Source organism: Tupaia chinensis, unplaced genomic scaffold, assembly GCF_000334495.1.
Source record: "Tupaia chinensis unplaced genomic scaffold, TupChi_1.0 Scaffold000407_4, whole genome shotgun sequence".
NCBI classification, from domain to species: domain Eukaryota; kingdom Metazoa; phylum Chordata; class Mammalia; order Scandentia; family Tupaiidae; genus Tupaia; species Tupaia belangeri.
The window spans coordinates 3,305,289-3,332,352 of record NW_006159912.1 but is presented as its reverse complement, the minus strand read 5'-3'; the positions used below and the strand labels follow the sequence as shown (position 1 = coordinate 3,332,352).

Sequence of the window (27,064 nt, the reverse complement as noted above, 5' to 3'; positions counted from 1 at the left end):
CAGGAATGGCAGCATGTTTTAAGTGGACCGGAGAAAAAGCAATGAAAGTTCAGTCTACAAGACACCTCTCCCAAGAAACAGCGCAGATTTTCCGCACCACTGACTGTTCTGACTTGGCTTCAACCTGCTTTTTCTTTGCATTGCGTGGCACCCACTGTTTGCACTCATCATGGGATCTCCCTAATGTTAGTGTCTCTCTTGTTAACTCGTTTGTTTTACTGTGTACCTCGTGTCACCTCTGCAAGATGATAAAATCCTGGCACAGGGTTATGTCTTAGGTTACCTTTTTATCTCTGTTTTAGTTACTTTTTTCCTTTCTCTTTTTTTATGCGTGAGAGACAGAGACAGAGAAAGACACAAAGCACGCCCAAAGGGGTCTGGTCACAGTCCCTTTTCCTCTAATTTTCCATCTCTCTTGGCATGTTTTTCAAGACATCGAGGCCATGACTGGAACCCTGGGTGGCCATGTGGGATCCAGCTTCTTCTGCATAGTGCTGAACCTCCGAGGAACAGGATGGCCTTGTTCTACTTACTGTTGTTGCATAATACAGTTTCAAAACTCAGTGGTGTTAAATCACCTTTTTTTTTTCTTTTTAATATGCTACAAGATGCGCATACTTGCCAGAGAGACAGAGAGACAGAGAGAGGGCAACTGAGAAAGCAGTCCAAAGGGATAAACATACTGTTAGCCCTTCTCCTCCATGTTCCTCTCGAGATTTTGGGTACACACGCACATGCGGCTGGTGTGTTTTTCAAGCCACTGGGTTAGGGACTCGAACTGTGAAGTCAGCCATGTGGGATTCAGCCGCCGTAACCGCCATGCCCCAGCTAACCTGTAAAATAACTATTTGTATCATGCTCACAGATTGAGGAATGTGCGCTTTCACCAGTTCATCAACAGTCTGACAGTAGGAACAGAACTCGGTTGGTTGAGTGAGGAGTGCCTGTATTCATCCTTCTCTCAGAACACTTATCATATCTACTAATATGGGAAAAGGAAATGACCCTCCTCCAAATAGAAGATGTTGTTTTGGCCACACTGGTAGAGATTCCCAGGTGTCTGAGAACAATTTAAGAATATCTTTCATTTTTCCCTCCTTCCCTTTTTTGCCTTAGGGTGTGTGCACTCACCAGAGACAGAGAGAGGGAAAGTGAGAAAACACCCCCTGAGGAGATGGCCACGCTGCAGTCTCTTCTCCAGGGCTTTTGGGCACTCACACCATGTGCCTGGCATGATCTTCAAGGTGCTGGGTCTGGGACTTGATCCGCAGTTGGCCCTGTGAGAATCTAGCACCTTAACCACCACACTACCTGCTGGCCTTCAATATGAATATAATGTAACTTAATATTGTCTGAATTTTATTTTAATGTTCTTTCAGAAAGTTATTTTTCCTTAATGAAAGGTTGCTGTATTGTGATTTTATTATTTGTAGGAGTGTATTTTAACTTTTTTGCCAGTGGGACACATTTCTGATTTAATACTGGAAATGAATTAGAAAAGCAGTATTTATTTATTTATGATACTACAGGCTAAAATGCTTCTGTTTTTTTTTTTTAAATAATTATTTATTTCCATTTGTTTTTGTTTGTTTGTTTGTTTGTTTGTTTTTTCTTTATTTGACGAGAGAGCAAGAGAGAGAGAGAAAGGGAAAGTGAGAAAGCAAGCCACCAGGTCCAGGACTTGAACCATGGTTGACCATGTGGGAATCCAGCGCCATTATCCACCATACCACCTGCTGGCCCCTGCTTCTGTTTTTTAAAAAGTGACTTAAAGGGCTGACTCTCTGGCCTGGTGGTTAAGGCAGCTGGATCCATGTGACTGACTGCTCAGTCTGAGTTCTTGACCTAGTGGTTTAAGAAAACAAGACAGGCATGTGTACATGCTTGCCCAGAATCCTGAAAGGAGGGAGGAATAGAGAAGGAATTGCTATGTGACCATTCCCATGGGATGGGGTAGTGCTTTCTCCTCTCTGGGAGTGCATGCGCCCTCTAGCACACACACACAAACACATGCAAAGAATAAAGAGTGACCTGTAGGATTTTGTTTTTCATCTTTTTTTTTTTTTAAGGTAGATTTTTGCTATAGGGTATATGTGCTTGTTGAGAGACAGAGAGACAGAGAGAAGTCACCACCCGGAGGGATGGCCATGCCACAATCCCTTCTCCTTTATTCTCCTCTTGGGATCTTGGGCACGCACGCACACACCTGGTGAGTTTCAAGCTACCGGGTCTGGGACTCAAATTGTGGTTGGCCATGTGGGAGACCGGCAACCTAAGCATTACACCATCTGCTGGTCCCAGATTTTTTTTTTTTGTTTTGTTTTTTGTTTTTAGAACTAAAGAGACATGTGCTTTAATGGAAGGAGTAAATGTGATTGCACTTTTTCAAGTATAAAAAAAGTAAGTATATAGGCCTCTAGTATGCATCCTGAACCTTTGAAATTCCTAAAGCTAAAAATAATCTTAGATTAGTTTATGATCATCTCTAGCACCACTGTGGCCATTTTCTGCTTGTTCAACATGAGAAGGAAAAGCAGTGGACAGAATTTCAGTTCTTTACAGATTCTAGTGATTGTCATTATTTAAAAAAATTTTAAAAAAGCCCTCTGGGCACTAGCATCAATGTTCCAAATAGGCCATGACACCAGAGTGAGTGAGTCAGTGCACACCGCTGCAGGTGTGGATGTGGTGCTGACTTTTCCAGGAGCGGCCCAGCACAGGGAGTGTCAGTGGGAGTGAGCTTACACGTTGCTGAGATTACAGGTCCAGTGGGCAGGCACTAGCTCTCAGCATTTAATCATTTCACACTTCGTATTTAGTGCTTATTCTTCAGAGTCCAGCATCCTCTCTAACAGCTAAACAACAATAAACAAACGATCGCTCTAGGGTTGGTTTAGGAAAGCTCCTCCTTTCTGTTGCCCTACCCCTCCTGCATTCCTCTAACATAGAAAGCATTTCTCCCTCCAAGAATAAATGCACCTGCCAGAACAGCTCGGAAAGGCTGGGTGACAGACCATGGACAGCGAAGTGGACGCCCGGTGCGCTGGCCGTGCTGCAGTGGGCGTGGCAGGTTCACTCAGAGTGCCATGCGGGCTGATGTCTCAGATAGATATGAGTCCGACTTTCCTAACAGATCTCCTTTCTCTGTCTCTGGGTATACATTTGCTGAGCTGATTTTTATGTACCTATCATGTAATACCCATGAGGTTTTAATTCTTTGCCATCAGGATCTGCTAACTGTACAACCAGACCAAACTTTGGCCCTTTTTGCGCCTACCCTGGGAGTGCTCTCTGCTGTGGTCCCTCTGGTTCAGAGGGTTTTCTGAGCGCGTAAGTGGGATCAGGCTATGGCAGCTGTTGCCCTTTCCGGGCAGTAGGTGAAACTGGAGCAGCCTGGTCCGTCCGCTCGGTCTCTTCTATAAGCAGCATGTAAACCCAGTCCTCCCTGCATGGCAGACCAAGACCCCTTCATGTACCACAGGGGCTGCTAGTGGTGTCAGGGTCAGGGTGCTCTACGGCAGGTATGAGAACCACAGCCCCCTTCCCGGACACATGGTCTTGAGCTAGAAGCCTGGGTGACTTTGACTTCTGGTTTTATTATTGTCTTCTACAAGTGGAATCCTCTCACCCTCTGTGAGCTTTATATTCTCATCTGTAAAGGCGGTCAGGAGTGTTCGTCAGGGGTGCATCCGTATCTGTGCCCTCTGAGTGCTCTCTGGCAGAGGCTGTTTTTCTAAAACTTTGGACCAGCTCTGGCGTTTGAAGCAGGTTTGTTGGCACGAGACTGACTAGCAGCAGCAGGGACGGAGCATCCTGTCTGTCTCTCTTGGATCTGCCCCGAGGACTCACAATCTGTTTTCCTTTCCCTGCAGTACCACATTCCCTATCCCTGCTCCCCGAATGAGAGCGCATGGAGTGAGCGAGGCTTCCAGCCCACCCGTGTCGTACTTGTCCTTGGTGGGAGGGCCAGTGAGCCTGGACACCCCACCTCACAAAGGCAAGCGGCTCTCCGGACAGCATGCTTGTTCGGAGGACTCTAGGCTAGGTCCCTTTTAATTAGACAACAACTAGATAACCTACTTGGACATCTGATGAGTGTCTTCCAGGTTCCACATTGAGAGTTATCACCAGCAGTTTGAAGGCCTATTTTTTTTTTTTTTTTTTAAGTTTGCTATAAGGCATGTGTGCTCACCAGGGATAGACAGAAAAAGACAGACAGACAGGAAAAGTGAGAAAACCATCCCTCCCACCCTCCAGGGGAGATGGCCATGCTGCAATCCCTTTGGATTTGGGGCATGCACACACAAGCACCTGGCATGGTTTTCAAGCCGCCAGGTCTGGGACTTGAACTGTGCAGTCGGCCAAGTTGGATCCAGCCACCTTAACTACCACTGGCTGGCACCAAAGGCCTAATTTTGTGTTTACTGCCACAGTGACTGTGCTTTTTAAACTGCAAGGATTCTGCCAGGGAAAGACTTGGAAGTGACAGGAAATTCTCTGCTGTAGGAAAGGATGCTCACCTGAAAGTTCCTGCCCTGTGTACAGAATTTGACATCCGACTCTCCCACTTGTGCACATGCAGTCTCCTTGTGGAACTGCCTTCCTTCTTCCTCTCTGTAAACCTTTCCATGTACCCCTGAAGCATTAACCAGTCATCAGGTATTAACCCCCAAAGAGAGCTCTCTGACGGGTTATACTCATAACCTTGTCTTCCTTCAGGTAAGGGCAGTCCTGGAAGAGACTTGTCAGTTGTCAGCACCGCACCCTTGAAGGAGGGAGACCTGGGCAGCACTGCACAGCGCCCACTCTGGCAGTGGTTCTAAGTGTATTTCCCAACAGGCAGCATCACCTGGGGAGTGCCAGGTTCAGAGCCCTGCTCCAGAACTGCTGAATCAGAAGTTGATTAACAAGCCCAGGTGATTTTACGCATACTGGAGTTTCAGAACAATTGCATTTTAATGATATAATGGTTTTTAAAGTTTTCTTTTTAAAAAACTATTTAAAAACATTAAACATACACGTCATAGGACCCAGCCCTTTGCTCCTAGGTGTTTAACTGAAAGGAAGGCATATGTCTGTGTATAGAGACCTGTCCATGAATGTTCACAGAAATTTTACTAACTGTTTTGTTTTTAAAAGAGATTTTTGCCTAAGGGCATGTGCGCTTGCTGGAGAGAGACAGTGAGAGGAAAAGTGAGAAATCATCCCGCAGTGCAATCTCTTGTCCTCCCAGGATCTTGGGCACACATGCACATGTCCTCAGCATGATTTTGAAGCCACTCAGTCCAGGACTTGAACCATGGTCAGTCGTGTGGGAGTCTAATGATGTAACCTCTATGCCATCTGCTGGTCCCTCCTAATAGCTTTGAACTAGAACAGCCCGACATTCATCAGTAGATAAATGAATAAGCAAGGGGCATACCTACACAATGGAATTCTACTCAGCAATCAAAAGCACTGAACTATTGATATGCCCGACATCATGGATGAACATTAAAGTAATTAATACTGAATAAAAGCCAAGCCCCCTCCCGCCACCAAACTTTTAAGATCCCATTTATCTAAATGTAGAAAGTGCACGCCATAGTGGCAGAAAAATCGATGGCTGCTTGAAATTGGGGGCGGGGAAGTGGAAACCAGTTATAAAGGAGCATGAGAAGGGCTGGCTCCCAGTATGGCAGTTAAATGCAGTATATAGGGAGCCAGTCCCACATGGCCGACTTTGGTTCAGATCCTGGTCCTGGCAGCTTGAAAAACACATTGTGTGCATGTGTGTGTCCAAAACTGGAGAAATGGAGCGGGGACTGCCGTGTGATCATAGCCTGTGAATGGCGCGTGCTCTCTGGAGAGCACCTATGCCCCCGGCAATAGAGGGGGGAAAAAAGCATGAGGAAATTTGGGGGGTGATGAATAGGTTTATTAATACTGTATTTTAGAGAGAATTTTGTTACAGGGCACTTGTGCTTGCTGGAGACAGAAAATGAGAAATCACCCCTGAAGGGGGATGGCCACGCTGCCATCCCTTCTCCTACTGGGATTCTGGGCACACACGCACATTTCCAACATGCGTTTCAAGCCTCCAGGTCCCAGACTTGAACTATGGTTGGCCATGTGGGAGTCCAGTGCCTTAGCCACTATACCACCTGGTGGCCCCAGGTTTATTTATTTGAGGTTTTTGCCTTAGGGTGCATGTGCTCTTCAGAGAGACACAGAGATAGACAGAGAGAGGGAAAGGGAAAAGCCACCCCTCAGGGAGATGGCCACACTGCAATCCCTTCCCCATTTCTCCTCCTGGGATCTTGGGCACACATGCATATGTGCCCGGCTACCAGGTCCAGGACACAAACTGCAGTTGGCCACATGGGAGTCCCGTGATGTAACTGGTACGCCACCTGCTGACCCCCAGCCCCAGGTTTTTTTTTTTTTTTTTTTTTTTGGGGAGATTTTTGCTTTCGGGCGAGAGATTTTTGCTATAGGGCGCATGCGCTCGCCAGACAGACAGAGAGAGACAGACAGAAAGCAGGATATCACCCCTCAGGGGGGATGGCCACGCTGCAATCCCTTCTCCTCCATTCTCCTCTCGGGATCTTGGGCACGTATGCACACATGCCCGGCGTGAGTTTAAGCCACCGGGTCTGGGACTCGAACTGTGGTCGACTACGTGAGAGTCCAGAGACATAGCCATTATGCTAACTGCTGGTCCCAGCCCCAGGTTTCTTATTTTGAGGTCATGGCACATTAAATATGTCCTTGTCATAATGCATCAAGCTGTACACTTGATCAAGTTGTTTATTCACCTGTACACAAATTATACCTCCACAGAGCTATAAAAAAACATAAATATTTAAGTGTGACGGTTACCTGAGAAAGGCAGAGGGACAAGACAAGTGGGAGGGAAACACATTCATGATGTGCACAGACACTTATATTATTGCACTTAATGAAGAGAATAAGAGGGCCAACATGGCCAAACGAAACAAAAGGTTTCAGATTGCTCTCCTGAACAGCAGCACCACCCAGGGCTGACATTCATGGCTGCAGTCCCGTCTGCAGCCCTGCGGTGCTTGACGCTGTCCTCAGTGCCATGGCAGGTGTCATCCCTCCTGGCCAGTGGCTAACTCGGACTTCTCCCTCACCTGGGGCTGTACCCCCACCTGGGGCTAGAGTCGATGGTGCTCACCTTGCCGTCACCACGTCCCACTCCGCTGTGCTCCCCGTGGGGTTATGTGCCCAGCCCCTCACATTGCTGGGTTGAGGGGACACAGAAGGGCACTTCGGATCTCTTACAGCCAGATGCGCCGTCTGCAGTCTGCCCGCTTGGACTGTTCACTGATATGTTGTGGTCTCTTTTTAGGAGAGTTGTCTCTGGTACTGCCGAAGCTCTATTTAACATTTGTTACTGTGGGTCGTGTCATTAATGAAAAGCTGAGACAGGCTGATAGCTTTTCCTGCGTATTCTTTAAAAATGCACTTTGAGCAATATTTAGCAGATCTACTTCCTGGATTTATCCCACTCAAACTCAATTTAGTAGTAAAAACCCTTGGGGAATTCTTTCCAACTTCCTGATTGGCCATATCCTTGTCTCACTGTCTTCCTGCAGATCTGATCTGTATCTGCCATAACCAGCACTGCTCACTTAGGACTTCGGGATCCAGACCGACGGCTCCAGCGCACCCCAGACTCTTCAGCAAGTGAGTAGACTCAGCACCACATGTGCGTGGAATCGGGGACGTTCTTGTCTAGGCACTGGGTTTCCAGGGTATAGACTGAAGTGTTAAGACTTTGCCATGAGGAACCAGCAGTTGGCATAGTGGCAATGTTGCTGGACTCCCATGTAGCTGACTGCGGTCGAGTCCCGGACCCGGTGGCTTAAACTCATGCTGGGTGCGTGTGCATGCGTGCCCAAGATCCTGAGAGGAGAATGGAGGAGATGGGATGGAGGCCTGGCCATCCCCCCTGGGGGGTGATTTCTCGCTTTCTGTCTCCCTGTCTCTCTCTTGCTGGAAGAATGCACACGCCCTATAGCAAAAACCTCTCCAAAAAAAAAAAAAAGATTTTGCCATGAGAGGAACTGATATGTAACATTTCAGAAAAAAAAGATGTTCCTTTTTTGTTGTTACTAATATATATTGATATCTCTTAATAAACCTTATACTAATGAGACACTACAGATATTTAGATATTAAAGTGAAGCCAGTGGGATACATCTTAGAGCTTAGAATTGGCAGAGAAGAATGAAGTTGTCATTTAGCCACACCCAGGGTCAGGTCAGGTCAAATGTTAATTAAATTTATAAAATGAGCTATTGATATGGTCTTCCAATTGCCTGATTTTATTTCCACGGAAATGCCATAGCACAGTTACCTAAAGCTTATTGGATTTCTGACGTGTACCCATATCACAAATAGACAGGAAATAGCTTTTTTCCCCATCATCTTTAAATTGCCAGAGGGCACTCATGCTCACCAGAGAAACAGAAGGAAAAAGCAACGGGGGGTGTTCACATTGTGTCAGGACTTTGGGTCCATGCACACACTTGCACGCAGACACATGGTATGTTTCTTAAGCTGCCAGGCCTGAGGTTTGAACATAGGTTGGCCATGTAGGATCTGGCTCCCTTAATCAACAGGTTACAGGGCTGGCCCAGGAAACAGCTCCTTTTAAATAATAAAGGGCTGGGGCTGTCAGGTGGTATGGTGGTTAAGGTGTTGGAATCCCATATGGCTGACTGTGCTTCAAGTCCCAGACCTGGCAGCTTGCTTTCTCACTTTCCCTCTCTCTTTCTCTGGTCAAATTAAAAAATAATAAATAATTTCTTTATAAAAAGTAATAAACGATGGGAACCAGCAGTTAGCGTAATGGCTATGTCGCTGGACTCCCACGTAGTCGACCGCGGTTCGCGTCTCGGACCCGGTGGCTTAAATCTCACGCCGGGCGCGTGTGCGGGCGTGCCCAAGATCCCGAGAGGAGAATGGAGGAGAAGGGATTGCGGCGTGACCATCCCCCCTGGGGGGTGATTTCTCGCTTTCTGTCTCTATGTCTCTCTCTGTCTGTCTGGCGAGCGCACGCGCCCTACAGTGAAAATCTCAAAAAGTAATAAACGACTGGGAACCAGCAGTTAGCGTAATGGCTATGTCGCTGGACTCTCACGTAGTTGATCGCGGTTCAGGTCCTGGACCCGGTGGCTTAAAACTCATGCCGGGCGCGTGTGTGTGCGTGCCCAAGATCCCGAGAGGAGAATGAAGGAGAAGGGACTGCGGTGTGACCATCCCCCCTGGGGGGTGATTTCTCGCTTTCTGTCTCTATGTCTCCTTCTGTCTGTCTGGTGAGCGCACGCACCCTATAGCAAAAACCTCTCCAAAAATAATAAACGACTACGGTGACCTGGCTTTTCTGCAGCTGACTCAATTCAGTATCTTTTGTCCATAATAGTAGCTCATTAAGTACATTAGCTAAAGCAGTTTCATTTTCATATCTCTGTATGTAAGTTCTTTGTCTAGAGCTAAGTTTAGGAAAATATAGCCATCATAGCTATGGACGTAGACAAGAAGTGTATGAAAAAATATAACTAGCAGGGGGTCAGAATTTTTCTTCTTCCTAATCCCCATGGACCACTCCTCAGTAAGAGCAAGATCCTGACAGACTGGTTCAGGAACCAGCTGAGCTTGTTTCTGTCTTTGACTTTTTTGAAAATAGGGTAGCAGGATAACTATTGCCATTTCTTTTTTTTTCCTTTTAACAATCACGAGAGAGCTAAATTCTCAACTGACTTTTACATATTGGTGTCTGAGGCTACTTTTCCTCTTAATCAGTAGAAAATAATCTTCTACATCCTTGAGAATATACTTTATTATAGAAAATAACTACTTCTAGGGGCTGGCGGGTGGTGTGGTGGTTGAGGGCGCTGACTCTCACATGGCTGACCGCAGTTCGAGTCCCGGACCTGGCGGCTTGCTTTCTCACTTTCCTTCTCTTTCTCTCACTCTCACTGTGTCATCTCTGGTCAAATAAAAAACAAATAAATAAAGTTAAATAAAAAATTGTAATAAATAAATAAAACTACTTCTAATCCTTTTACCTTCCCATTTCACAAAGAGATAGACCGTGATGAATCAATAGCATTTAAAATACTGACAGACACCTGTATTTTGCAGGAAGGAGATCATCATTTTGGAATCCTTGGTGGAGGAAAACATAGCACTGGTCTTGCCCCCAACGATGCAAGTGTGATTGCTGGTGTCTTCATGAGCTCCAGAGGTCACAGCACACTACCGCGGACTCTCATGGCCCCTCGCATGATTTCTGAGGGAGATGTAGGAGGCATTGCTCAAATCACCTCCTCTCTCTTTCTGGGCAGAGGCAGTGTAGCCTCCAATCGGCACCTCCTCCAGGCTCGTGGCATCACCTGCATTGTTAATGCTACCATTGAGATCCCCAATTTCAACTGGCCCCAATTTGAGTATGTTAAAGTGCCTCTGGCTGACATGCCTCATGCCCCCATTGGACTGTACTTTGACACCGTGGCCGACAAGATCCACAGTGTGAGCAGGAAGCATGGGGCTACCCTGGTGCACTGTGCTGCAGGGGTGAGCCGCTCGGCCACTCTCTGCATCGCTTACCTGATGAAATTCCACAATGTGTGCCTGCTGGAGGCGTACAACTGGGTGAAAGCCCGGAGGCCTGTCATCAGGCCCAACGTAGGCTTCTGGAGGCAGCTGATAGACTACGAGCGCCAACTCTTTGGGAAGTCAACGGTGAAAATGGTACAGACACCTTACGGCGTAGTTCCAGACGTTTATGAGAAAGAGTCCCGACACCTGATGCCTTACTGGGGGATTTAATGCCACCAAATCCTGCATCAGCAGCCCCGTGAGCGGTACCAGCATCTGCTACACACTGTCTGCTCCCCTCTTCACCTTTCTTTTCAAATGGTTGACTTTTGGTTTCCCTCAAGTGTTTTTACACTGGGTGTTCAAGTTTAAGAGCTAGGGAGGGGTGGGACATAACGGGAATGCATACATTGCTAGTAACATTTTTAAAACTAACATTTTGGAATAGTGTTTACGAAAATCTTTAACGGGCTTTTAATCACTTTTAACAATCTGAACAGTTGAGTAAACTGTTTGGTTCTGCTCTATTCTGAATCCCATGCCTTTTGGCATCATGGCAGGTACGGAGGAGCTCAGTGCAAAAATTACTTTGGGCCCTTTAACCCTTCAGAGACAAGCTTTGCCCAAGGCTGCCAACCAAATAGATGCTTAGGGACGATTGATACCAGCTTCAGTCTCTACTGGATTAACCCTACTCTTTCCTTTCCCCTCTATTATTTAGTAACTCTGTAAGTTAAAATAAACCTTTATTATTTAGCTGTTAAGTAATTATAATGAAATCTGCTGCAAAGACCCTTTTGGAATCAATGTGCCCCAGGATTATATTAGCATTATTTTTAATAAATATATCTGCTTAACATTAGATTTTTTTACTAGTAATTTCAGGGTGTGTGTATGTCTGTTGTTGATGGAAGAAAGATGCTCTGCTCTCTAATAACTGCTAAAATAGGGCTCTTGTGACAGGATCAATACTTAAAAGTAGATATTCCAGCTGAATCACGTCAGCATTTCACATCTTGGAGCGCAGCGGATAAGTCATTCGCAGTGCTGAACGGGAAACAGTGTGAAGTGAATGCTCAGGTAAAAGGTGCTATTTTCAGTTTCTTCTGATAAGTGGAGAGCACCAAAGCAGCAAGTCCTCCATCGACGAAATTGGTCTTTAACAAAAGGTGTGCCTCTGCTAACTATTCACATACACACAAACGCTCTAAATCATGCTTCAATGTAAGTATTAAGCAAATGAAATGATGGCTTCCTTTGTTTAACCTTGTTAATGTCACCCAGTTCACTGCTCCTAATAAATTGTACAGCACAACCCGTCAGGGACGTTGTAGACGTTTAATGAGTTCTCTATCCCACTGTCCTGGGCCTCCAGGAGGAGTTGACCAGGCTGCCCCTCACTTTCAGACAGGAGAGCCACCTGGCCATTTGCCTGTGCAGTTACAACCATTGCTACTGCACTGCTTTCCCTCATTTGCCAGATAGGCTGTAGGTTGCTTTATACGTGGAATAACTTTCTAGATCTTTTGGTCTATTTTGACAAGAAAACCATAAATACTTCAGTAGCCACATATTTAGACAAATTATACCTTCCAGATTTTACTCGGAATGTGACAATGGTTTTCCATCTAAAGCTTACATTTTTTTCTTTTTCCTTTTTTTAAAATTTTTAAACATTTTGTCAGAAGGCGCTGACCCATGACCTAGTGGTTAGGGGAGCCAAATTCCACATGGCTGACTGGTTCAAATCCTGGCCTTGGTAGCTTGAAAAACATGCCCAAAATCCTGATGAGAAGAAAAAATGGAGGAGAAGGAACAGTGGCATGACCACACTTCACTGGGGGATGCTTTTTCTGGTGAGTGCGTATATTCTCTGGCAGTCAAAATATCTATGATCTATCTATCTATGCATGTCAAGCAGAGGGCTCATCAGAGACAGTACAAGCCAGAGGAAGAAAACACAAGGGGGACAGTCCCTTATCTGCTTCTCCATCCTGTCAGGATTTTGGGCACACAGGCAAAGGTGCCCAGCATGTTTTTCAAGCTTTGAACTACACAGTTACCACGTGGGATCTGGCTCCCTTAACCACCAGGTCATAAGGCTAGCTCCCTTTTCTTGTTTATACCATAAAATGATTAATAGTGGGGCCAGGAGGTAGTATAGTGGTTAAGATGCTGGACTCCCACGTGGCTGACCAGCAGTTCAAGTCCTAGAGCTGGTGGCTTGAAACTCATGGTAGGCATGTGTGTGTGCCCAAAATCCTAAAAGGAGTATGGAGAAGGGATTGCTGGCCCTCGGGGGGTTGGGGGGGTGGAGTGGGATGGGGGTGATTTCTCACCTCTGTCTCTCCAGCAAGTGAACACACGCTAGCAAAACACTCTCAAAAAAAAAAAAAAAAATCATTAGTTGTTCCTATGGGAAGTGAGAGGAACCAACAAATGCAAGGTCAGTACATTTAAAAAAAATCAAAAAAAAAAAAATCGGGGCCGGCAGGTGGTGTGGTGGTTAAGGGCGCTGGATTCCCACACGGCCAACCACGGTTCAAGTCCTGGACTTGGTGGCTTGCTTTCCCTTTCTCTCTCTAGTCAAATTAAAAAAAATAATAACAAATGGAATTAAATAATTCTCAAAAACAAAGCAAAACAAAAAATCCAGTAAGACCAGACTGGTTTCTTTAGCAAGAAGCCAAGTTTAAGTCTGGTAGATTCTGAGTAAGACCCCAAAATAATCATTATTCTACAATAAGGAAACTCTTGGTGACAGGTTCTTGGTAATTAAAGAAAATTTTCTGTGGGGTCATGGCAAACATCACAATTGGGATGTAACTACGGGTGTTCCTAGCACTTGAGAAGCCTAACACTTTTCTTTTTTTAAAGTGCCAAAGGGTATGTGTGCTCTCCAGTGAGAGACGAGAAACAGAGAGAGAGAGAAAGCATCCACCAGTGGGGAGTGGTCATGCTATAATCCTTTTCTCCATCCAGTCATGATCTTGTTAGACATACACATGAGCCTGGCGTGCTGCTCCAGCTGACGGACTGGGATTCAAACCATGGTCAGCCATGTGAGATCCAGCTTCCCCTAACCATTAGGCTATGGAGCTGGCCCAGCCTAATACTTAAGTACCACACTTAACTAAGTACTTCAGCCTCTTTTCATACTGGTGATGAGTAGCTTTGTGAATTCTTGCAAAGAAAAGGCATGCCATTCATTTGCACTTGTGTTTACTGTCTGTGGAGCTCAACAAGTGGTAATTTCAGAACAAATCCTGAAAATACGTCACAGGTCTAGCATTGTAGAGTCTAAACATGTCAACACAGTTATGTATTAAATATAAACAAAGGGAAAAAGCCGCATTGTTTTTTAAAATACAGGACCAAATTCCTCACCACACACCCATCACATTCACCCATTTCACTGTGGACCCACAGCATTCGCTGGCTAATACAGCCAGAGCTACGAAATACTGAGATGGCACACAGGAATACTGCTTTTTATTTTTTTTTTTTAAAAAAACACACTACATTCAAATAAACATGGAAATAATGGAATTGAGTAAAAATTTTGTTAAAATGACATTTTATTAGAAAAGTCTTTTTCATCTCAAGAGCCGTTTTACTTATGCTTCTTTTCAGCTGACCTTGCAAGGAGAGGGCTTTCCCAATATTGTTTTTGTGAACACTTTTCCAAAGAAATGCTAAGTAACTTAAACTTATAAAAACACCTGCTAAACACATCTTGCCCTGCATTCTGATATTTGCTGGAATGGTCTACAGCAAGCTATACCGCTCCTGTATGAATGGCAAATATCTTTGAAAATGCCAGAGTTTATTAGCTGTTCACAAAGGAAGGTGTTTGACCTGAAGGTGGTAAGGAATTTTTCTTAGTAGTCCCCAGTGCAGAGCAAGCGTTTTGAATATCTCTAACGTGTAGCCCCTATAATCTTTCCAAAGCTAGGAACACACTTATTTAAACAGACAAGTGGAAAATTTAAATAAGACCAAGAAAACCCAAAAATCAAAACCCAAATATGTATATATACACAACATATTCAAGTAATTTAAAATATGCAACCCACATGGAACGTTAACACCTACCCACAAGAAAAAGCATGGATAATATTCTAATATACCCTGCACCTCTTCTATCTCAAGCATGTCCAGACAAAAACTGTATTACACACTAAGCTATAAAATTTTAAAAGCAAACAAGACACCAAAAAAAAGTGCTTATTAATCACCATTCAAGCAGTGGGGTGAAGCTGCCTGACACAATACACAGTATGGAAATACGTAACCTTGGTTACTGTTTCCTAGGACACTGGGCTCTCTGCTAACACAAGAGCTGAGGTGACGCTGAATGCAGTGTTGAGTCATTTCAATAAATGTCTATAAATAAAACCAGTGCGATGGTTATTCCATCCTTCTCAAATCCCGGTAGTATCTAAACATTTCAAGTATTAAATAGATATTAAAAGTGGTGAATACTTTTTATCACAAAGGGTTTTTGTTGCTGTCTGCTGAATTTTCCTCTTACACCTCATGAGGAGTGACTAAGCCCATCATACTTGGTAAGGATTGCAGTGATTTAACTCAAATTTTATGAAGGATTCTGGAATATGACTAGGAATGAAAAAACAAACTAGTTAACAGATTAACGCACTTTTTAAAATGTCACTGATGGGACCAGCAGGTGGCATGGCGGGTGAGGCACTGACTCCCACATGCTAACCGCGGTTTGAGTTCCAGACCTGATGGCTTGCTTTCTCACCTCGAGGTCTCTCTCTGGTGAGCAAACATACCCTCTGGCAAATTAAAAGTAATAGAATAAATAAAATGACACAGGCCACTGTGAAAAAATAATAGTCTATCTAGCATTTCCAAAAAATGTTTCAGCAAATCAATTCTGTCAAACAGAGAAACATCCTTATTGTAAAGGCAGAGTCTGTTATCATGGTTTTATTATGGACTTTCCAAGACACATCAGAAGCCTGCTTGAATGCGGGTGCCATATTGAAACAATGATGTTGCCCAAATGAAGTAGATGGAGCACAGAGGCCTTGGGAGAAGTCTGCCCCAAACTGGCTCACCTGTGGTGGTGTTACAACACCCCACTACCCCTGTGTAGGGCGGAGGCTCCACAGGGGACATGCAGAGACTGCTGTCTCCGTCATTAATAGCTGGAGATGGTATAATCTGCAGCAAATGAGAAAAACAGGTTCATCTCATCAACATTACTCTGCACATTCGGAAAAACAGCCTCAACAGCTGTTTCATAAAAGTGTTCTCTACCTTTTTTTCCCCCTCTTCACCTTTTGTGGAGAAAATACAAAAGGTGTAAGAAGCAACAAGATAGATAAAAAGTAGCAATTATGTAGATAAAACCAACTTTTTCAGCTTACTAATAAAAACTAAAGAGCAGAGCCTAAATTGTACAAAGTGAAGCACTACAAGGGTCAAGATCCCTTCACAAGCGCATCATCAGCCATTAGAGAAATGTGTCCTAGATTGATCATTCTTCCTAGGAATAACAGCCTTAACTACTTTTTTTTTTCCTTCATTTTGCCAGAGTGTACATTCGTGTGCCAGAGGGAGGGAGGAGGGAGAAAGCATCTAACGGGGCATGGTTGGCTGTAATCCCGTCTCCATTTCTCCATCCTGCTGGGATTTTGAACATGCCTGTGCATGAACCCAGCATGTTTCTCAAGCTGCCAGGTATGGGACTCAAACCATTTGGTTAACCATGTGGGATCTGGCTCCCTTAACTATCAGGCCACAGGGTTGGCCCTTTTACCCAATTTTACTCATTCAGTTTAAATGGCCAAAAAAAAAAAAAAGAAAAAAGCCCTATATCAGAAAGCATGAGCCTTTTCCTTCTAAAATTCAGTGCTATTTCTGAACAATTTCCTTCCACTGCTTCTAAGTCATATATCTCTACCGAGAATATATCTTCCTGTTCTCCTCACTAGGCTGGCAACTTCACCATGTCACCCTGAATTCACTTACAGGTGTCTCTTGGAGATACTGCAGTCAGGCAGTGCTGGCCTCTATGCAGTCAGCTTTGGAAATCTAGAGAGGTCACTGCAAAGAGATTTCATTCTGCTGTCTTTCCAAACTTGTGGTCTGAAAAAAGTACCATCTTCAGTCTTTGTAAGCCAGCACAGGTTTTCAACGAAGGCTCCTAAGTGGAAGGATATCCTGATATGCAGGATTTGGGTCTCTGTCAAAATGAACATTTCCTCCACTTCAAAGTGCCCAGCCATGTTTTAGGGAGAATTCTTGCTAGCTGGCTGTTTAGAAATGAAGGAAAGCGTAGAGAACTCGTTCAGCTGTGACAGCGAGGTTGGTAAAATCTGCCCTCACCTTCCTGCCACTGTCCAGGCAAGACAGCAGATTTTTCTGTTTTGGTAAAAAGAGCATCAGTTCAATCACAATGACCCACTTTTATTCACTTCAGATTTTAACGAATCAAACGTGGATAAATGCATTCTACTTCACAGGACAGTAAGTATTCTAGATATAAATAAGCATGAATAAGATATAAATAAGCTTGAAACAATCTTGCCAATTGCAGTCCTACCCCTAATAATTTATTTTTCTTCAAATGTCAATTCTTCACAGTTTCAATATTGCAGCAGCAAATTATTCCTTACATAGAGAAAATTGTGGTCCATATTTTAAAATATCTTAAGAGAGCTAGGGCTAAGTGAGACAACTTCTGGTGCCACATGCATTTGGGGAGGGCAGTTTGGCCCACAATCCCACAGACTGGCAATGGGGATGAAGGCCCAGAGGCTATCCCACGGCAAGGACTGGATTCCGCAACATCGCCCCTTCCCTACCTCTTGGAGAACCCTGCGTACACATTCATGGGGGTGAACTCTGCAGTACTTGCACTGTTTATTGGTCCCTGGCACCTCATGGGGTGGTTGGTTCTTCACAGAGGAGCTTTTCAGAGCAAATCAGGCAGGACGAGGCCAGGAGGTTTTGGTTCCACACAGTTGATCCAGAAGTTGGCACAGCTGGCATGGTACTGGTGCCCTCCATATGCGAGCTTGAAACTGTCTGTCTCTGAGTTGAATGCCTGCCGGAAAGAAACAGAGGTGGGGCCAATCAGGCATTTTCTGAATCTAAGAGCTTAGTAGCGTGTACATGTGTACCTCTCCTCCAGGTCACAGGGCTGGGGCCAAAATGGTGCGCACACAAAAACTGAGCAGGTGGCTACAGGAATTCAAGTGAGAAAACTTTATTGCTAATTAAAGGTATAAAAATTGTTACCATTAAACTCAGTTTCAGCAAACGAAGGTCAAATCTCTCTTAGTAAAAGCAGTCAGAAGTTATGGGAGGGAAGGACCAGCAGATAGTGTCATGGTTATGTCGCTGGACTTCCCTGTCATCAAATGTGGTTCGAGTCCTGGACCTGGCGGCTTAAAACTCATGCCCACCCCAGGCACACGTGTGTGTGGCCAAAATCCCGAGAGGAGAATGGAGAAGAAGGAATTGTGGTGTGGCCACCTCCCCGGGGGGTGATTTCTTGCTTTCTGCCTCTGTCTCTGTCTAGCGAGCACACACACCCTATAGCAAAAAGCTGTCTCATAAAAAAAAAGGTATGGGAAGGACAGAGGGATCATGATATGGGGAATTAAAACAGCCAAGGCTTGTGGTTAACGTGTACCCCTCACAGTGCTGAAGCCGTCCCCTAAGGCTGGCGTGAGGTAACATGTCATCTCTTACATTGCTGTGGCCGAGTACAGTCGACCATGAAGGAAAAATTCTAAGAGTTAGAAAACAACAGATAACTTGTAGGGTCTGATGCCAGTAGAGCTAATAACTGAATCACCAGCACTACAAAGTCCAAACGAGTACAGCATTCATGAAAAATAAATGGACTGGGATCAACAGATGGTGTAGTGGCTATGTGTCGCTGGACTCCCACATGGTCAACTGTGGTTCGAGTTCCAGGCCCGATGGCTTGAAAATCACACCAGGTGCATGTGTGTGCATGCCCAAGATCCTGGTAGGAGAATGGAGAAGGGATTGCAGTGTGGCCATCTTCCCTTTGGGGGAGGGGGTGATTTCTCACTTTCCCGCTCACTGTCTCTCTCTCTCTGGCAAGTTCCCTAAGGCAAAAACTTATTTAAAAAATATAAATTAAAACAGATAAATAAATAGACATTAAACACAGAAGAATGAGTTCCTGACATATAACACACGTAAGCTAAAGGGAGCCAAGGAAAAGTAGGTCCAAACCTCACCTACTCCCTGGGGTTAGCTGTTCTAAAGCACGAAACAAAACTCTAAAACCTAATTTGTTTTTGTCTGTTTTTAAAACTTGTTTTATTTTAAAAAATTTTTTAAACTGCCAGAGGGTACATGCATTTGGCAGCTGGAGAGAGGGAGGGAGGAGGAAGCACTCCCCGACAGGGCACAGTCACACCGCGATCCCTTCTCCTCCATTCCCCTATCCTGTCAGGTTTCGAGGCATGTATGTACACGTGACCCCTGTGTTTTTCAAGTCACCAGGGCCAAGATTCAAACTGCATGGTCAGCCATGTGGAATCTGGCTCAATTAACCACTAGGCCATGAATCTGTCCCTGATTTTGTCTGTTAATGGTTGAACTGGAAGCTTTCTGATTTCACTCTGTCACTCTACAACTTCCTGTCTTCTAGAAGTTGTTCGTTTTGTTACCCTGTTCATCACAGAGAAAAGATAACCATCACACCGAAGCCAATTATGAGATACGAGCATGCAAACAAGACAGAAGTGGACCCACACAGACAGGTTAGTTGACTAAATCAAACATCATGGGAACAAAAATGACTCAGCAAAGGGTTTGTGATTGGAACAGTTCAGGATGGCAACGGAATCATCCCACTTTGCCTTCCACACTCAAAATTAAGATGGAAACGCTATGGAAATGTGTAACTGGTTCATACTTTTTTAGGATGTTCTTCTGCAGGCTTCTCTTCTCTCTGAAATAACGTTGAAACCATAAGGTCAACAAAATTCCCAGAACATGGCCTTCTGCCTCCAAATAAATCCTTACAGGTTTAACCTCTCCACTTTACCTCCCCACTGGGCACAGGGAGCTGCAGGTACAGTGCAAAGGGTACGCTCCTCCTGCCCTCAACAGCTCCCCAGGGGCCCTTCTGAAAGAACATGACTCGCTCCTACCACCAGCTTTCCAGGCTTTAGACATGCCCCACCTCGGGTCACACACCACGCAGTGAAGTGGGTAACTGAGGGAGTTCCCTCATCAGGTGGGGGAAGCACTTCGCCATCTGCAGGGGGAAGGCAAAATCAGCGTGTGACTGACTTACCCGACTCCTGGAGTCCACATTTAAGAGGCACACCCCACAGGCAAGTTCCTGGGCATTTTTAATCCCAGGCCGTAACATGCAGGAAGAAAAATCCAGCGAATTTTCATCTGGCTGTGAGGATGACAAGACAAATGGGTAAGAACTCAGCAATTCCAAATGCCGCTTGCTTCAGTCTCTGATCACCCATCCCCAGCTGGTCCAGCAGTGGATTCTGTACACTCTAGTACCGCCAAGACAAGAATTCACTTCCTCAAACATTTGCTGAGTACCTGCTCTAGGTGTTGGGGATGCCAGTACAACATGTGCTCCCTCCTCTGAGAACTCGGTCGGGAGGGGTAGGGCATGAGGGACAGGGCTATTACTTAGGGGTGAGTACTGAGTGCCAAGGCCACAGGAGGGGGAACTCAGGGAAGAGCTTCCTAGAGTTTAGAACCATCTTGGCTGAATCCTGAAAGGAATATTCTAGGTCAAGGAGATAGTGAGATGGAGAGGGCGAGCTAAGGATGGAAGGATATTCCATGTCAAAGCAGCAGCATGAGCAAAGGCCTCTGAACAGAAGACCAGGGATGGGAAGAAATCCAGAGGAGGTAGTCAAGCTTACGGAAGATGGCACAGGAGATGCAGGAGGAGCATGAAGGACCTTGGAAGGACTATCAGGAGGCTTTCTGCGAAGGAAGTCACTAAAATGTTCTAGTTGGATCATGACAGGATCACATTTGTACTATGGACAGATCCCTTCCACTGCAGTGTGGGTGGGCAATTCTCAAGGTACAGGCCTCAGTCAGAAGGCTGCTGTAACGCTGAAGACAGATATTGAAGGTAGAACTAGGGCAGCAACTGTGGGGAGAGAGGAGAAATGGACACACGAAAGAGCCTTTAAGAAGGTAGGACTGGGACCAGCAGTTGGTGTAATAGCTACATTGCTGGACTCCCATGCAGTCGACCACAGTTCGAGTCCCAGACCCAGTAGTGGCTTAAACGCATGCCGGGTGTGTGTGTGTGTGTATGAGTGCCCATGGAGGAGAATGGAGGAGAATGGAGGAGAAGGGATTGAGGAGTGGCCATCCCCCCTGGGGGGCAACTTCTCACTTTCTGACAAGCGCATATGCCTTATAGCAAAAACCTCTTTAAAAAAAAAAAAAAAAAAGGGTGGGATCAACAGGCCTGGGTGATCTGCCACGTGAGAAGAGTGGGGAGGCTTGGGCCGCTGAAAGCATTCACTGTGACGAGGCATGCGAGAGGCCAAGTCTGGGGAGAGGGGAGGAAGAGTTCAGTTCAGGACAGGCTGAGCTGAAGCTACCTGTGGGGCAGGTAAGGCCAGATGCTACATAAAGAGGTGGATGGGTATACAGACCTAAGTGCTTAAGAGTGAGAAATCTGAAAGTTTCAGACAGTAAAATATATTATCGGCTAAGTTAAACCCTCACTTGTGCCAAGCACTGTGCTAACCTCTTCATATGCAATGTCTAATTTTTATTCCTTACAAAAAAATGTGTGTCATGTGGTGAGTGCGGTGCATGATTACAAGGGCTGGTCCCAATTTTGGAAAGTTATTGACTTCTTAAGGAGTTAAATACATATGTGCTATACAAACTTACAATTTCATTCACAGATATTTACCCAAAAGAAATGGAAACATAAGTCAGCAAAGTCTGTACAAAAGTTCACAGCTCCGTTGTTCAATTAACCAAAACTAAATAGCACACATGTCTATCAACAAGAAAATGTATTAACAAACCAGTGTATTAATACAAAGGAATGTTATCCAGAATTAAAGATCAAACCCAACATGGATACTTTTTTAAAGCATTACAGTAAGAGAAGTCAGGCACTAGGACACGTACATACTGCACAATTTCATTTATATGAAGTAGGACGACTGGCAAGTCTACTGTGATGGATACTGGACTAGCAGATGCTTTTAGAATCAGATCAGGGCTTGACTGGGAATAGGCCAGAAGGAACGGTGGGGGGATAAAATATTCCACATACTGATAGCATTTGATTTACATAAGCAGTATGCACCTGTCAACAGGATCCAACTGATACACTTAGGATTTCTGCATTTCGGGCTGGCAGGTGGCGTGGTGGTGAAGGGCACTGGACTCCCACATGGCTGACTGTGGTTCGAGTCTTGGACATGCTGGCTTGCTTTCTTACTTTCCCTCTCTCATGCTGTCTGTCCCTCTCTGGTCAAATTAAAAATAAGTAAATAAATAAATAAAGTTAAATAAAATATATTTAAAAAAAATCTCTGCACTTCATTGTTTCTAAATTATTTTTCAATTAAAAATAAAAACCTGAATGGGCTGGCCCCAGAGCATAGTGAAGCACTGTGTAGAGGGAATTGGATCTTACATGGTCGACTGTGATTCAAATTTTGGCCAACAGTTTGAAAAACGTGCTGGGCACGTATGAACACATGCTCAGGATCCTGACGGGAGAGAAGACCAGAGGAAACAGGACTGCAGTGTGACCCCGCCCCATTGGGGAGTGCCTTTTCTCCTTCTGATGGTGTACCTGTCCTCTGGCATTAAAAACAACTGGGACTAGCAGATAGCGTAATGGTTACATCGCTGGACCCCCACATAGATGACTGTGGTTTGAGTCTCAGGCCCGGCAGCTTAAAACTCATGCTGGGCATGTGTATATGTGTGCCCAAAATCTTGAGAGGAGAAAAGAGAAGAAGGGATTACAGCATGGCTCCCCCCCACCCCTGGGGGGTGATTTCTTGCTTTCTGTCTGTCTGTCTCTCTGGAGAACACGCGTGGTCTATAGCAAAAATCTCTCTGAACAACATAAAAACCACCTGAATAACAAAAAAAAGGGCAGGGAAAAGTAGGATTTTTTTTTTTTTTTTAGATTTTTTTTTTTGGGGGGTACAGGCTTTTGCCTTATGGCACATGTGCTCACTAGAGACAGAGTCAGACAGAGACAGTGAGAGGGAAAGTGAGAAATCACTCCCTGGGGAGATGACCATGCTGCAGTTCCTTCTCCATTTTCCTCCTGGGATCTTGGGCATGCATGCACAAATGCCTAGATTGATTTTCAAGCCACCAGGTCCAGGACTCGAGCCACAGTCGGCCATGTGGGAGCCCAGAGGTGTAACCACTATGTGGCCTGCTGGCCCTCGAGTTGGATTCTTAATGTAAAAATTTTTTTAGAAATAACCCAAAGCAATTTATTTTGCTTATATGAGAGGAGTCTTCAAAAAGTTCATAGAAAATGTGTATTATGAAAAACCTGGGGCCAGATAGTGGCAGTGGTAAAACAACCGGACCCACCATGGGCAAGGTCTACTTCCTAGAACCTCTCTGAGCATTCTAGGGCTTCCATGCGTCTGTGACCCAGGCCAGTTGAAAATCTGGGTGGACTGCAGTGTGAAGACCACGTTAGAGATGCACTTCTCTTTCTCAGAAGAAGTAACTTTTTAAAAGATGTCTTTCTTTATTTAATTCCATTTGTTATTATTTTTTAATTTGATCGAAGAAAGAGAAAGAGAGAAAGGAAAAGTGAGAAGGCGAGGTCTAGGACTCAAACTGAGGTCGGCTATATGGGAATCCAGCATCTTTAATCACCACACCACCTGCCGGCCCCAGAAGACATACATTTTAAAAAAGAAAAAAATAATCTACACGGATTTTTAAATTTTTGCATCAAAATAAACTTGTACTTGCTGCCAGGACTGGGATTTGAACCGCATTTGGCCACGTGCAATCTGGTTCCCTTAACCATTAGGCTACAAGGCCAGCCCTAAACTTGTACTTTAACTCCATTGTACCATGAACCCCATCTATGCTCCAGAACAGTTTCTCGACCCTGCAACACTGACATTTTAGGTCGGATAATTCTTTGTTGTGGGACCGCCCTCTGCATTACAGGATGTTTACTAGCATCCCGGCTTCTTTGGGGGCAAAATTATCCCTCCACCACTGAGAATTGACTTACCAAAGAAAAAAACGCAAGTGGATTTGCAAGCATGTGCACACAATTACGATCACATACACATTATATGACAAAATTCACCACACCATAAACCAGCCTAATTTCACTGATTAAAAAGCGGAATCTAGGCTCAGCTGTGAGGGCGCACTGGGAGGCCTGGGTTTGATTCCTGGCCCAACTCAACCTAAACAGGCCAGGTACAGTGGCACATGCCTACAGCGCTAGCTAACTGGGAGGCTGGGGTAGGGGGATCAATTACATGGAGACTGTCAAAAATATTTCTCTCTAGGGTGATCTAGCCATTTGGGGAGAAAGGAAGATGTCCCACTGATAACTGGGCCTCCAGCATCCAAAACTCGCGTGAACAGCCCTTCTTCAAGAGGCAGCCAGCTCCATGGCTCCTGTGATCTAGCCATTTGGGGAGAAAGGAAGATGTCCCACTGATAACTGGGCCTCCAGCATCCAAAACTCGCGTGATTGAACTTCCAAGTTTGGGAAGATACCGACCATCCACCAGATGACTAGAAATCGCTGCAGGACCACAAGAAATATGGGGAAGCAGGAAAATACCTCTCCCACAAGGGAAAAGGATAGCTCCTCTTTATCCACACACAGTTCAATGGAAATCATGGAAATGTCTGATAAAGAATTCAGAACATTCATAATGGCAAAGCTAACAGAGATGGAAGAGAAGAGAGACAAGGAACTGCTGAAGAGGAAGGAGAAAGGAGTTGAAGAGTTCCAGGAGGTGAGGAAATTCATGCTAGATCTAAAAGAGGAATTTCACACTTTACAAAAGAATCAGATGGAACTGTTAGAGATGAAGGCTATAATACAAGAAGTCAAAATCTCCCTTGAAAGTATTAAAAGCAGACTAGATCATACAGAAAATAGAATCTCTAATGTAGAAGAGAAAATGGTTGGCCTAGAAAAATCCACCGCGAAGACTGAGAAAATGGCCCAAAAATTTGAGAATAATATGCGAGAAGTACTAGATACCATCAAACGTCCAAACATCCGGATAATAGGCATCCCAGAAGGTGAAGAGACTCATAAGGGCATTGATAATCTATTCCATGAAATCTTACAAGAAAATTTTCCAAACCTGGAGAGGCACTCAAAGATTCAGTCCCAAGAAATACAGAGGACCCCAAATAGAATCAACCCAAGAAGATCTTCTCCAAGACACATTATAGCCAGATTGACCAAAACCACAGACAAAGACAAGATACTAAGACTGGCAAGAGAAAAAAGGCAAGTTACCTACAAAGGGTATCCCATCAGACTAACGGCAGACCTCTCATCGGAAACAATGAGAGCGAGGAGAGAATGGGAAAATGTATTCAAAGTATTAAGGGAAAAGCAATTTCAACCGAGAATTCTGTACCCAGCAAGGTTATCGTTCATTTGGGAAGAAAAGACACGAACTTTCCCAGATAAACAAAACCTGAAAGAATTTACCAGCACCAGACCGGATCTCCAAGAAGTTCTTAAGGGAGTGCTATGTCAGTAAAATTAAATGCAGACACACAGAAATAAGAGTTCAGAAACTAAGAAAATGGGCAACTTAATTGTAGGGCCAAAAGCTGGAGTTGAGTATTACATCCCAGATTTCAATCTGGAACATCGAACCTCAACAGATACAGAAGAATGATTAAGTACATGAGACTGAACTGATGAAACAGTATTCTACGACTTGACTAAAATATTGCTGCTTTTCTTCTAAGCTTTGTTGTCCGGTTTTAAGGATTTTTGTCCTGTCTTCAGCTATCAATAGATTCATGTTCCGACTATTTGAACAGAATACTAACCTGTTTCTAGGCTTTAAGTTTCAAAGAAATATCCTTACCAGTTCAAAACTGCTTTTCTTGAAACCATCGGCTGATCTTGCTATTGAAAGTAGTTAGATTACTTATGATATTGTGTGATCAATGAAATGTTGGGGGAAAAGGGATTGAAGACAACTGTAGACAGCAGAGATAGTGTAATAAGAGAGTGGAATAGGGCAGAGGGCTAGACATGGGTAAAAAACATATATATGAAAGTAGAAATGGAATATTATGGATGATAACATGCATTATTAAGCCACTATGCAGTATATTCTAGATGGGAAACCACATTTAGAATGTTGTGATGATGCTCAGGGAATGAATGTAAATTAATAAAAAAAATTTCAGAAGAAAAAAAAGCATTAAAAATACTTATTTGATGACTGCAGTTAAGCTATATAGCCCTAGTTAGGTGCTACTTTATAGTATGTTCATTCTATTCACTGAGGTTTATGCCTAAAGTCAGACTTGTGTTCATGGATATGTACATATCAGCTGTGCTTGCTGTTGAAAATATTTAGATTTATTAAGATATTTAGTAAAACAATAAAATGGGGGAGGCATAGAAAGCACCAATAGATACCAGACACAGTGTGGGAGGAGGGTGGGAGATGGCAGAGGGTGAGATAGGGAATCAAGGATGGGAAAAAAGGCAAAATATACAGAAAACAAGAAATGGAAAATGATTTGTTGACAATAACACATATGTTGATGTGCTTGATTGAGCCAATATACAGTGTATTCTCAATGGAAAAATCTCATTTTGTATGCTATAATGATGTACAGTGAATGAATGTAAATAAAGAAAAAAATGTAAAAAAAAAAAAAAAAAAAAAAAATTTCTCTCTAGGCACCAGCAGGCGCCATAGTGGTTGAGGCATTGAACTCCCACAATGCCAACGATGGTTCAAGCACTGGACCCGGAGGCTTGAAACTCACACCGGGTGCGTGTGCATGCATGTATGTCCAGAGTCCTGAGAGGAAAATGGAGAAGGGACTGTGTTTTGTCATTTCCCCGGGGGGGGATTTCTCACTTTATCTCTGTCTCTCTGGTGAGTATACACGCCCTGTAGTAAAAATGTTTCTCTTAAAAAAAATTAATTAAAAACCTATCTCTTTCTCTCCCCTTTTTTCTCCCTCTCTTGTACACTTCTCTCTCTCTGATCAAAAACACTAACAACAAACAAAAAAGCAAGAAGAGTGATCCAGACACAGAGTCCACAAATACTTCTAGACTTCAGGTAACAGCTTGCTTACATTGTGTGTGCAACTTCCCTATCACTGCTGGAACAAAATAGCACAAGTTGACCAACTTAAAGCAGCATACACTTCTCTCAACCTCTCCAAAAAAAAAAAAAAA

The 27,064-nt window shown here is 44.3% G+C and overlaps 2 protein-coding genes across 4 annotated transcripts in view; one reads left to right on the top strand and one right to left on the bottom strand.

Moving 5' to 3' along the window:
• Nucleotides 1-11,933, top strand: part of DUSP14 (dual specificity phosphatase 14) — a 22,429-nt gene extending 10,496 nt beyond the window's left edge. For 2 of the 3 annotated variants that reach the window (XM_006154433.3, XM_006154435.3), the window contains exons 2-3: nt 7,602-7,692; nt 10,156-11,933. In XM_006154433.3, the coding sequence (XP_006154495.1) occupies nt 10,246-10,842 (597 nt within the window). In that variant the 5' untranslated portion in view covers nt 7,602-7,692; nt 10,156-10,245 and the 3' untranslated portion in view covers nt 10,843-11,933. Of the gene's footprint in view, nt 1-4,746; nt 4,917-7,601; nt 7,693-10,155 lie in introns of those variants that run through there. The other variant, XM_006154434.3, reaches the window with a different exon arrangement.
• Nucleotides 11,934-16,668: 4,735 nt separating this feature from the next.
• Nucleotides 16,669-27,064, bottom strand: part of SYNRG (synergin gamma) — a gene marked incomplete at its 5' end in the record, with an annotated part of 105,990 nt that continues 95,594 nt past the window's right edge. The window contains 3 exon segments of the mRNA XM_014590120.2: nt 16,669-17,692; nt 19,547-19,582; nt 19,931-20,041. Coding sequence (XP_014445606.1) covers nt 17,561-17,692; nt 19,547-19,582; nt 19,931-20,041 — 279 coding nt within the window.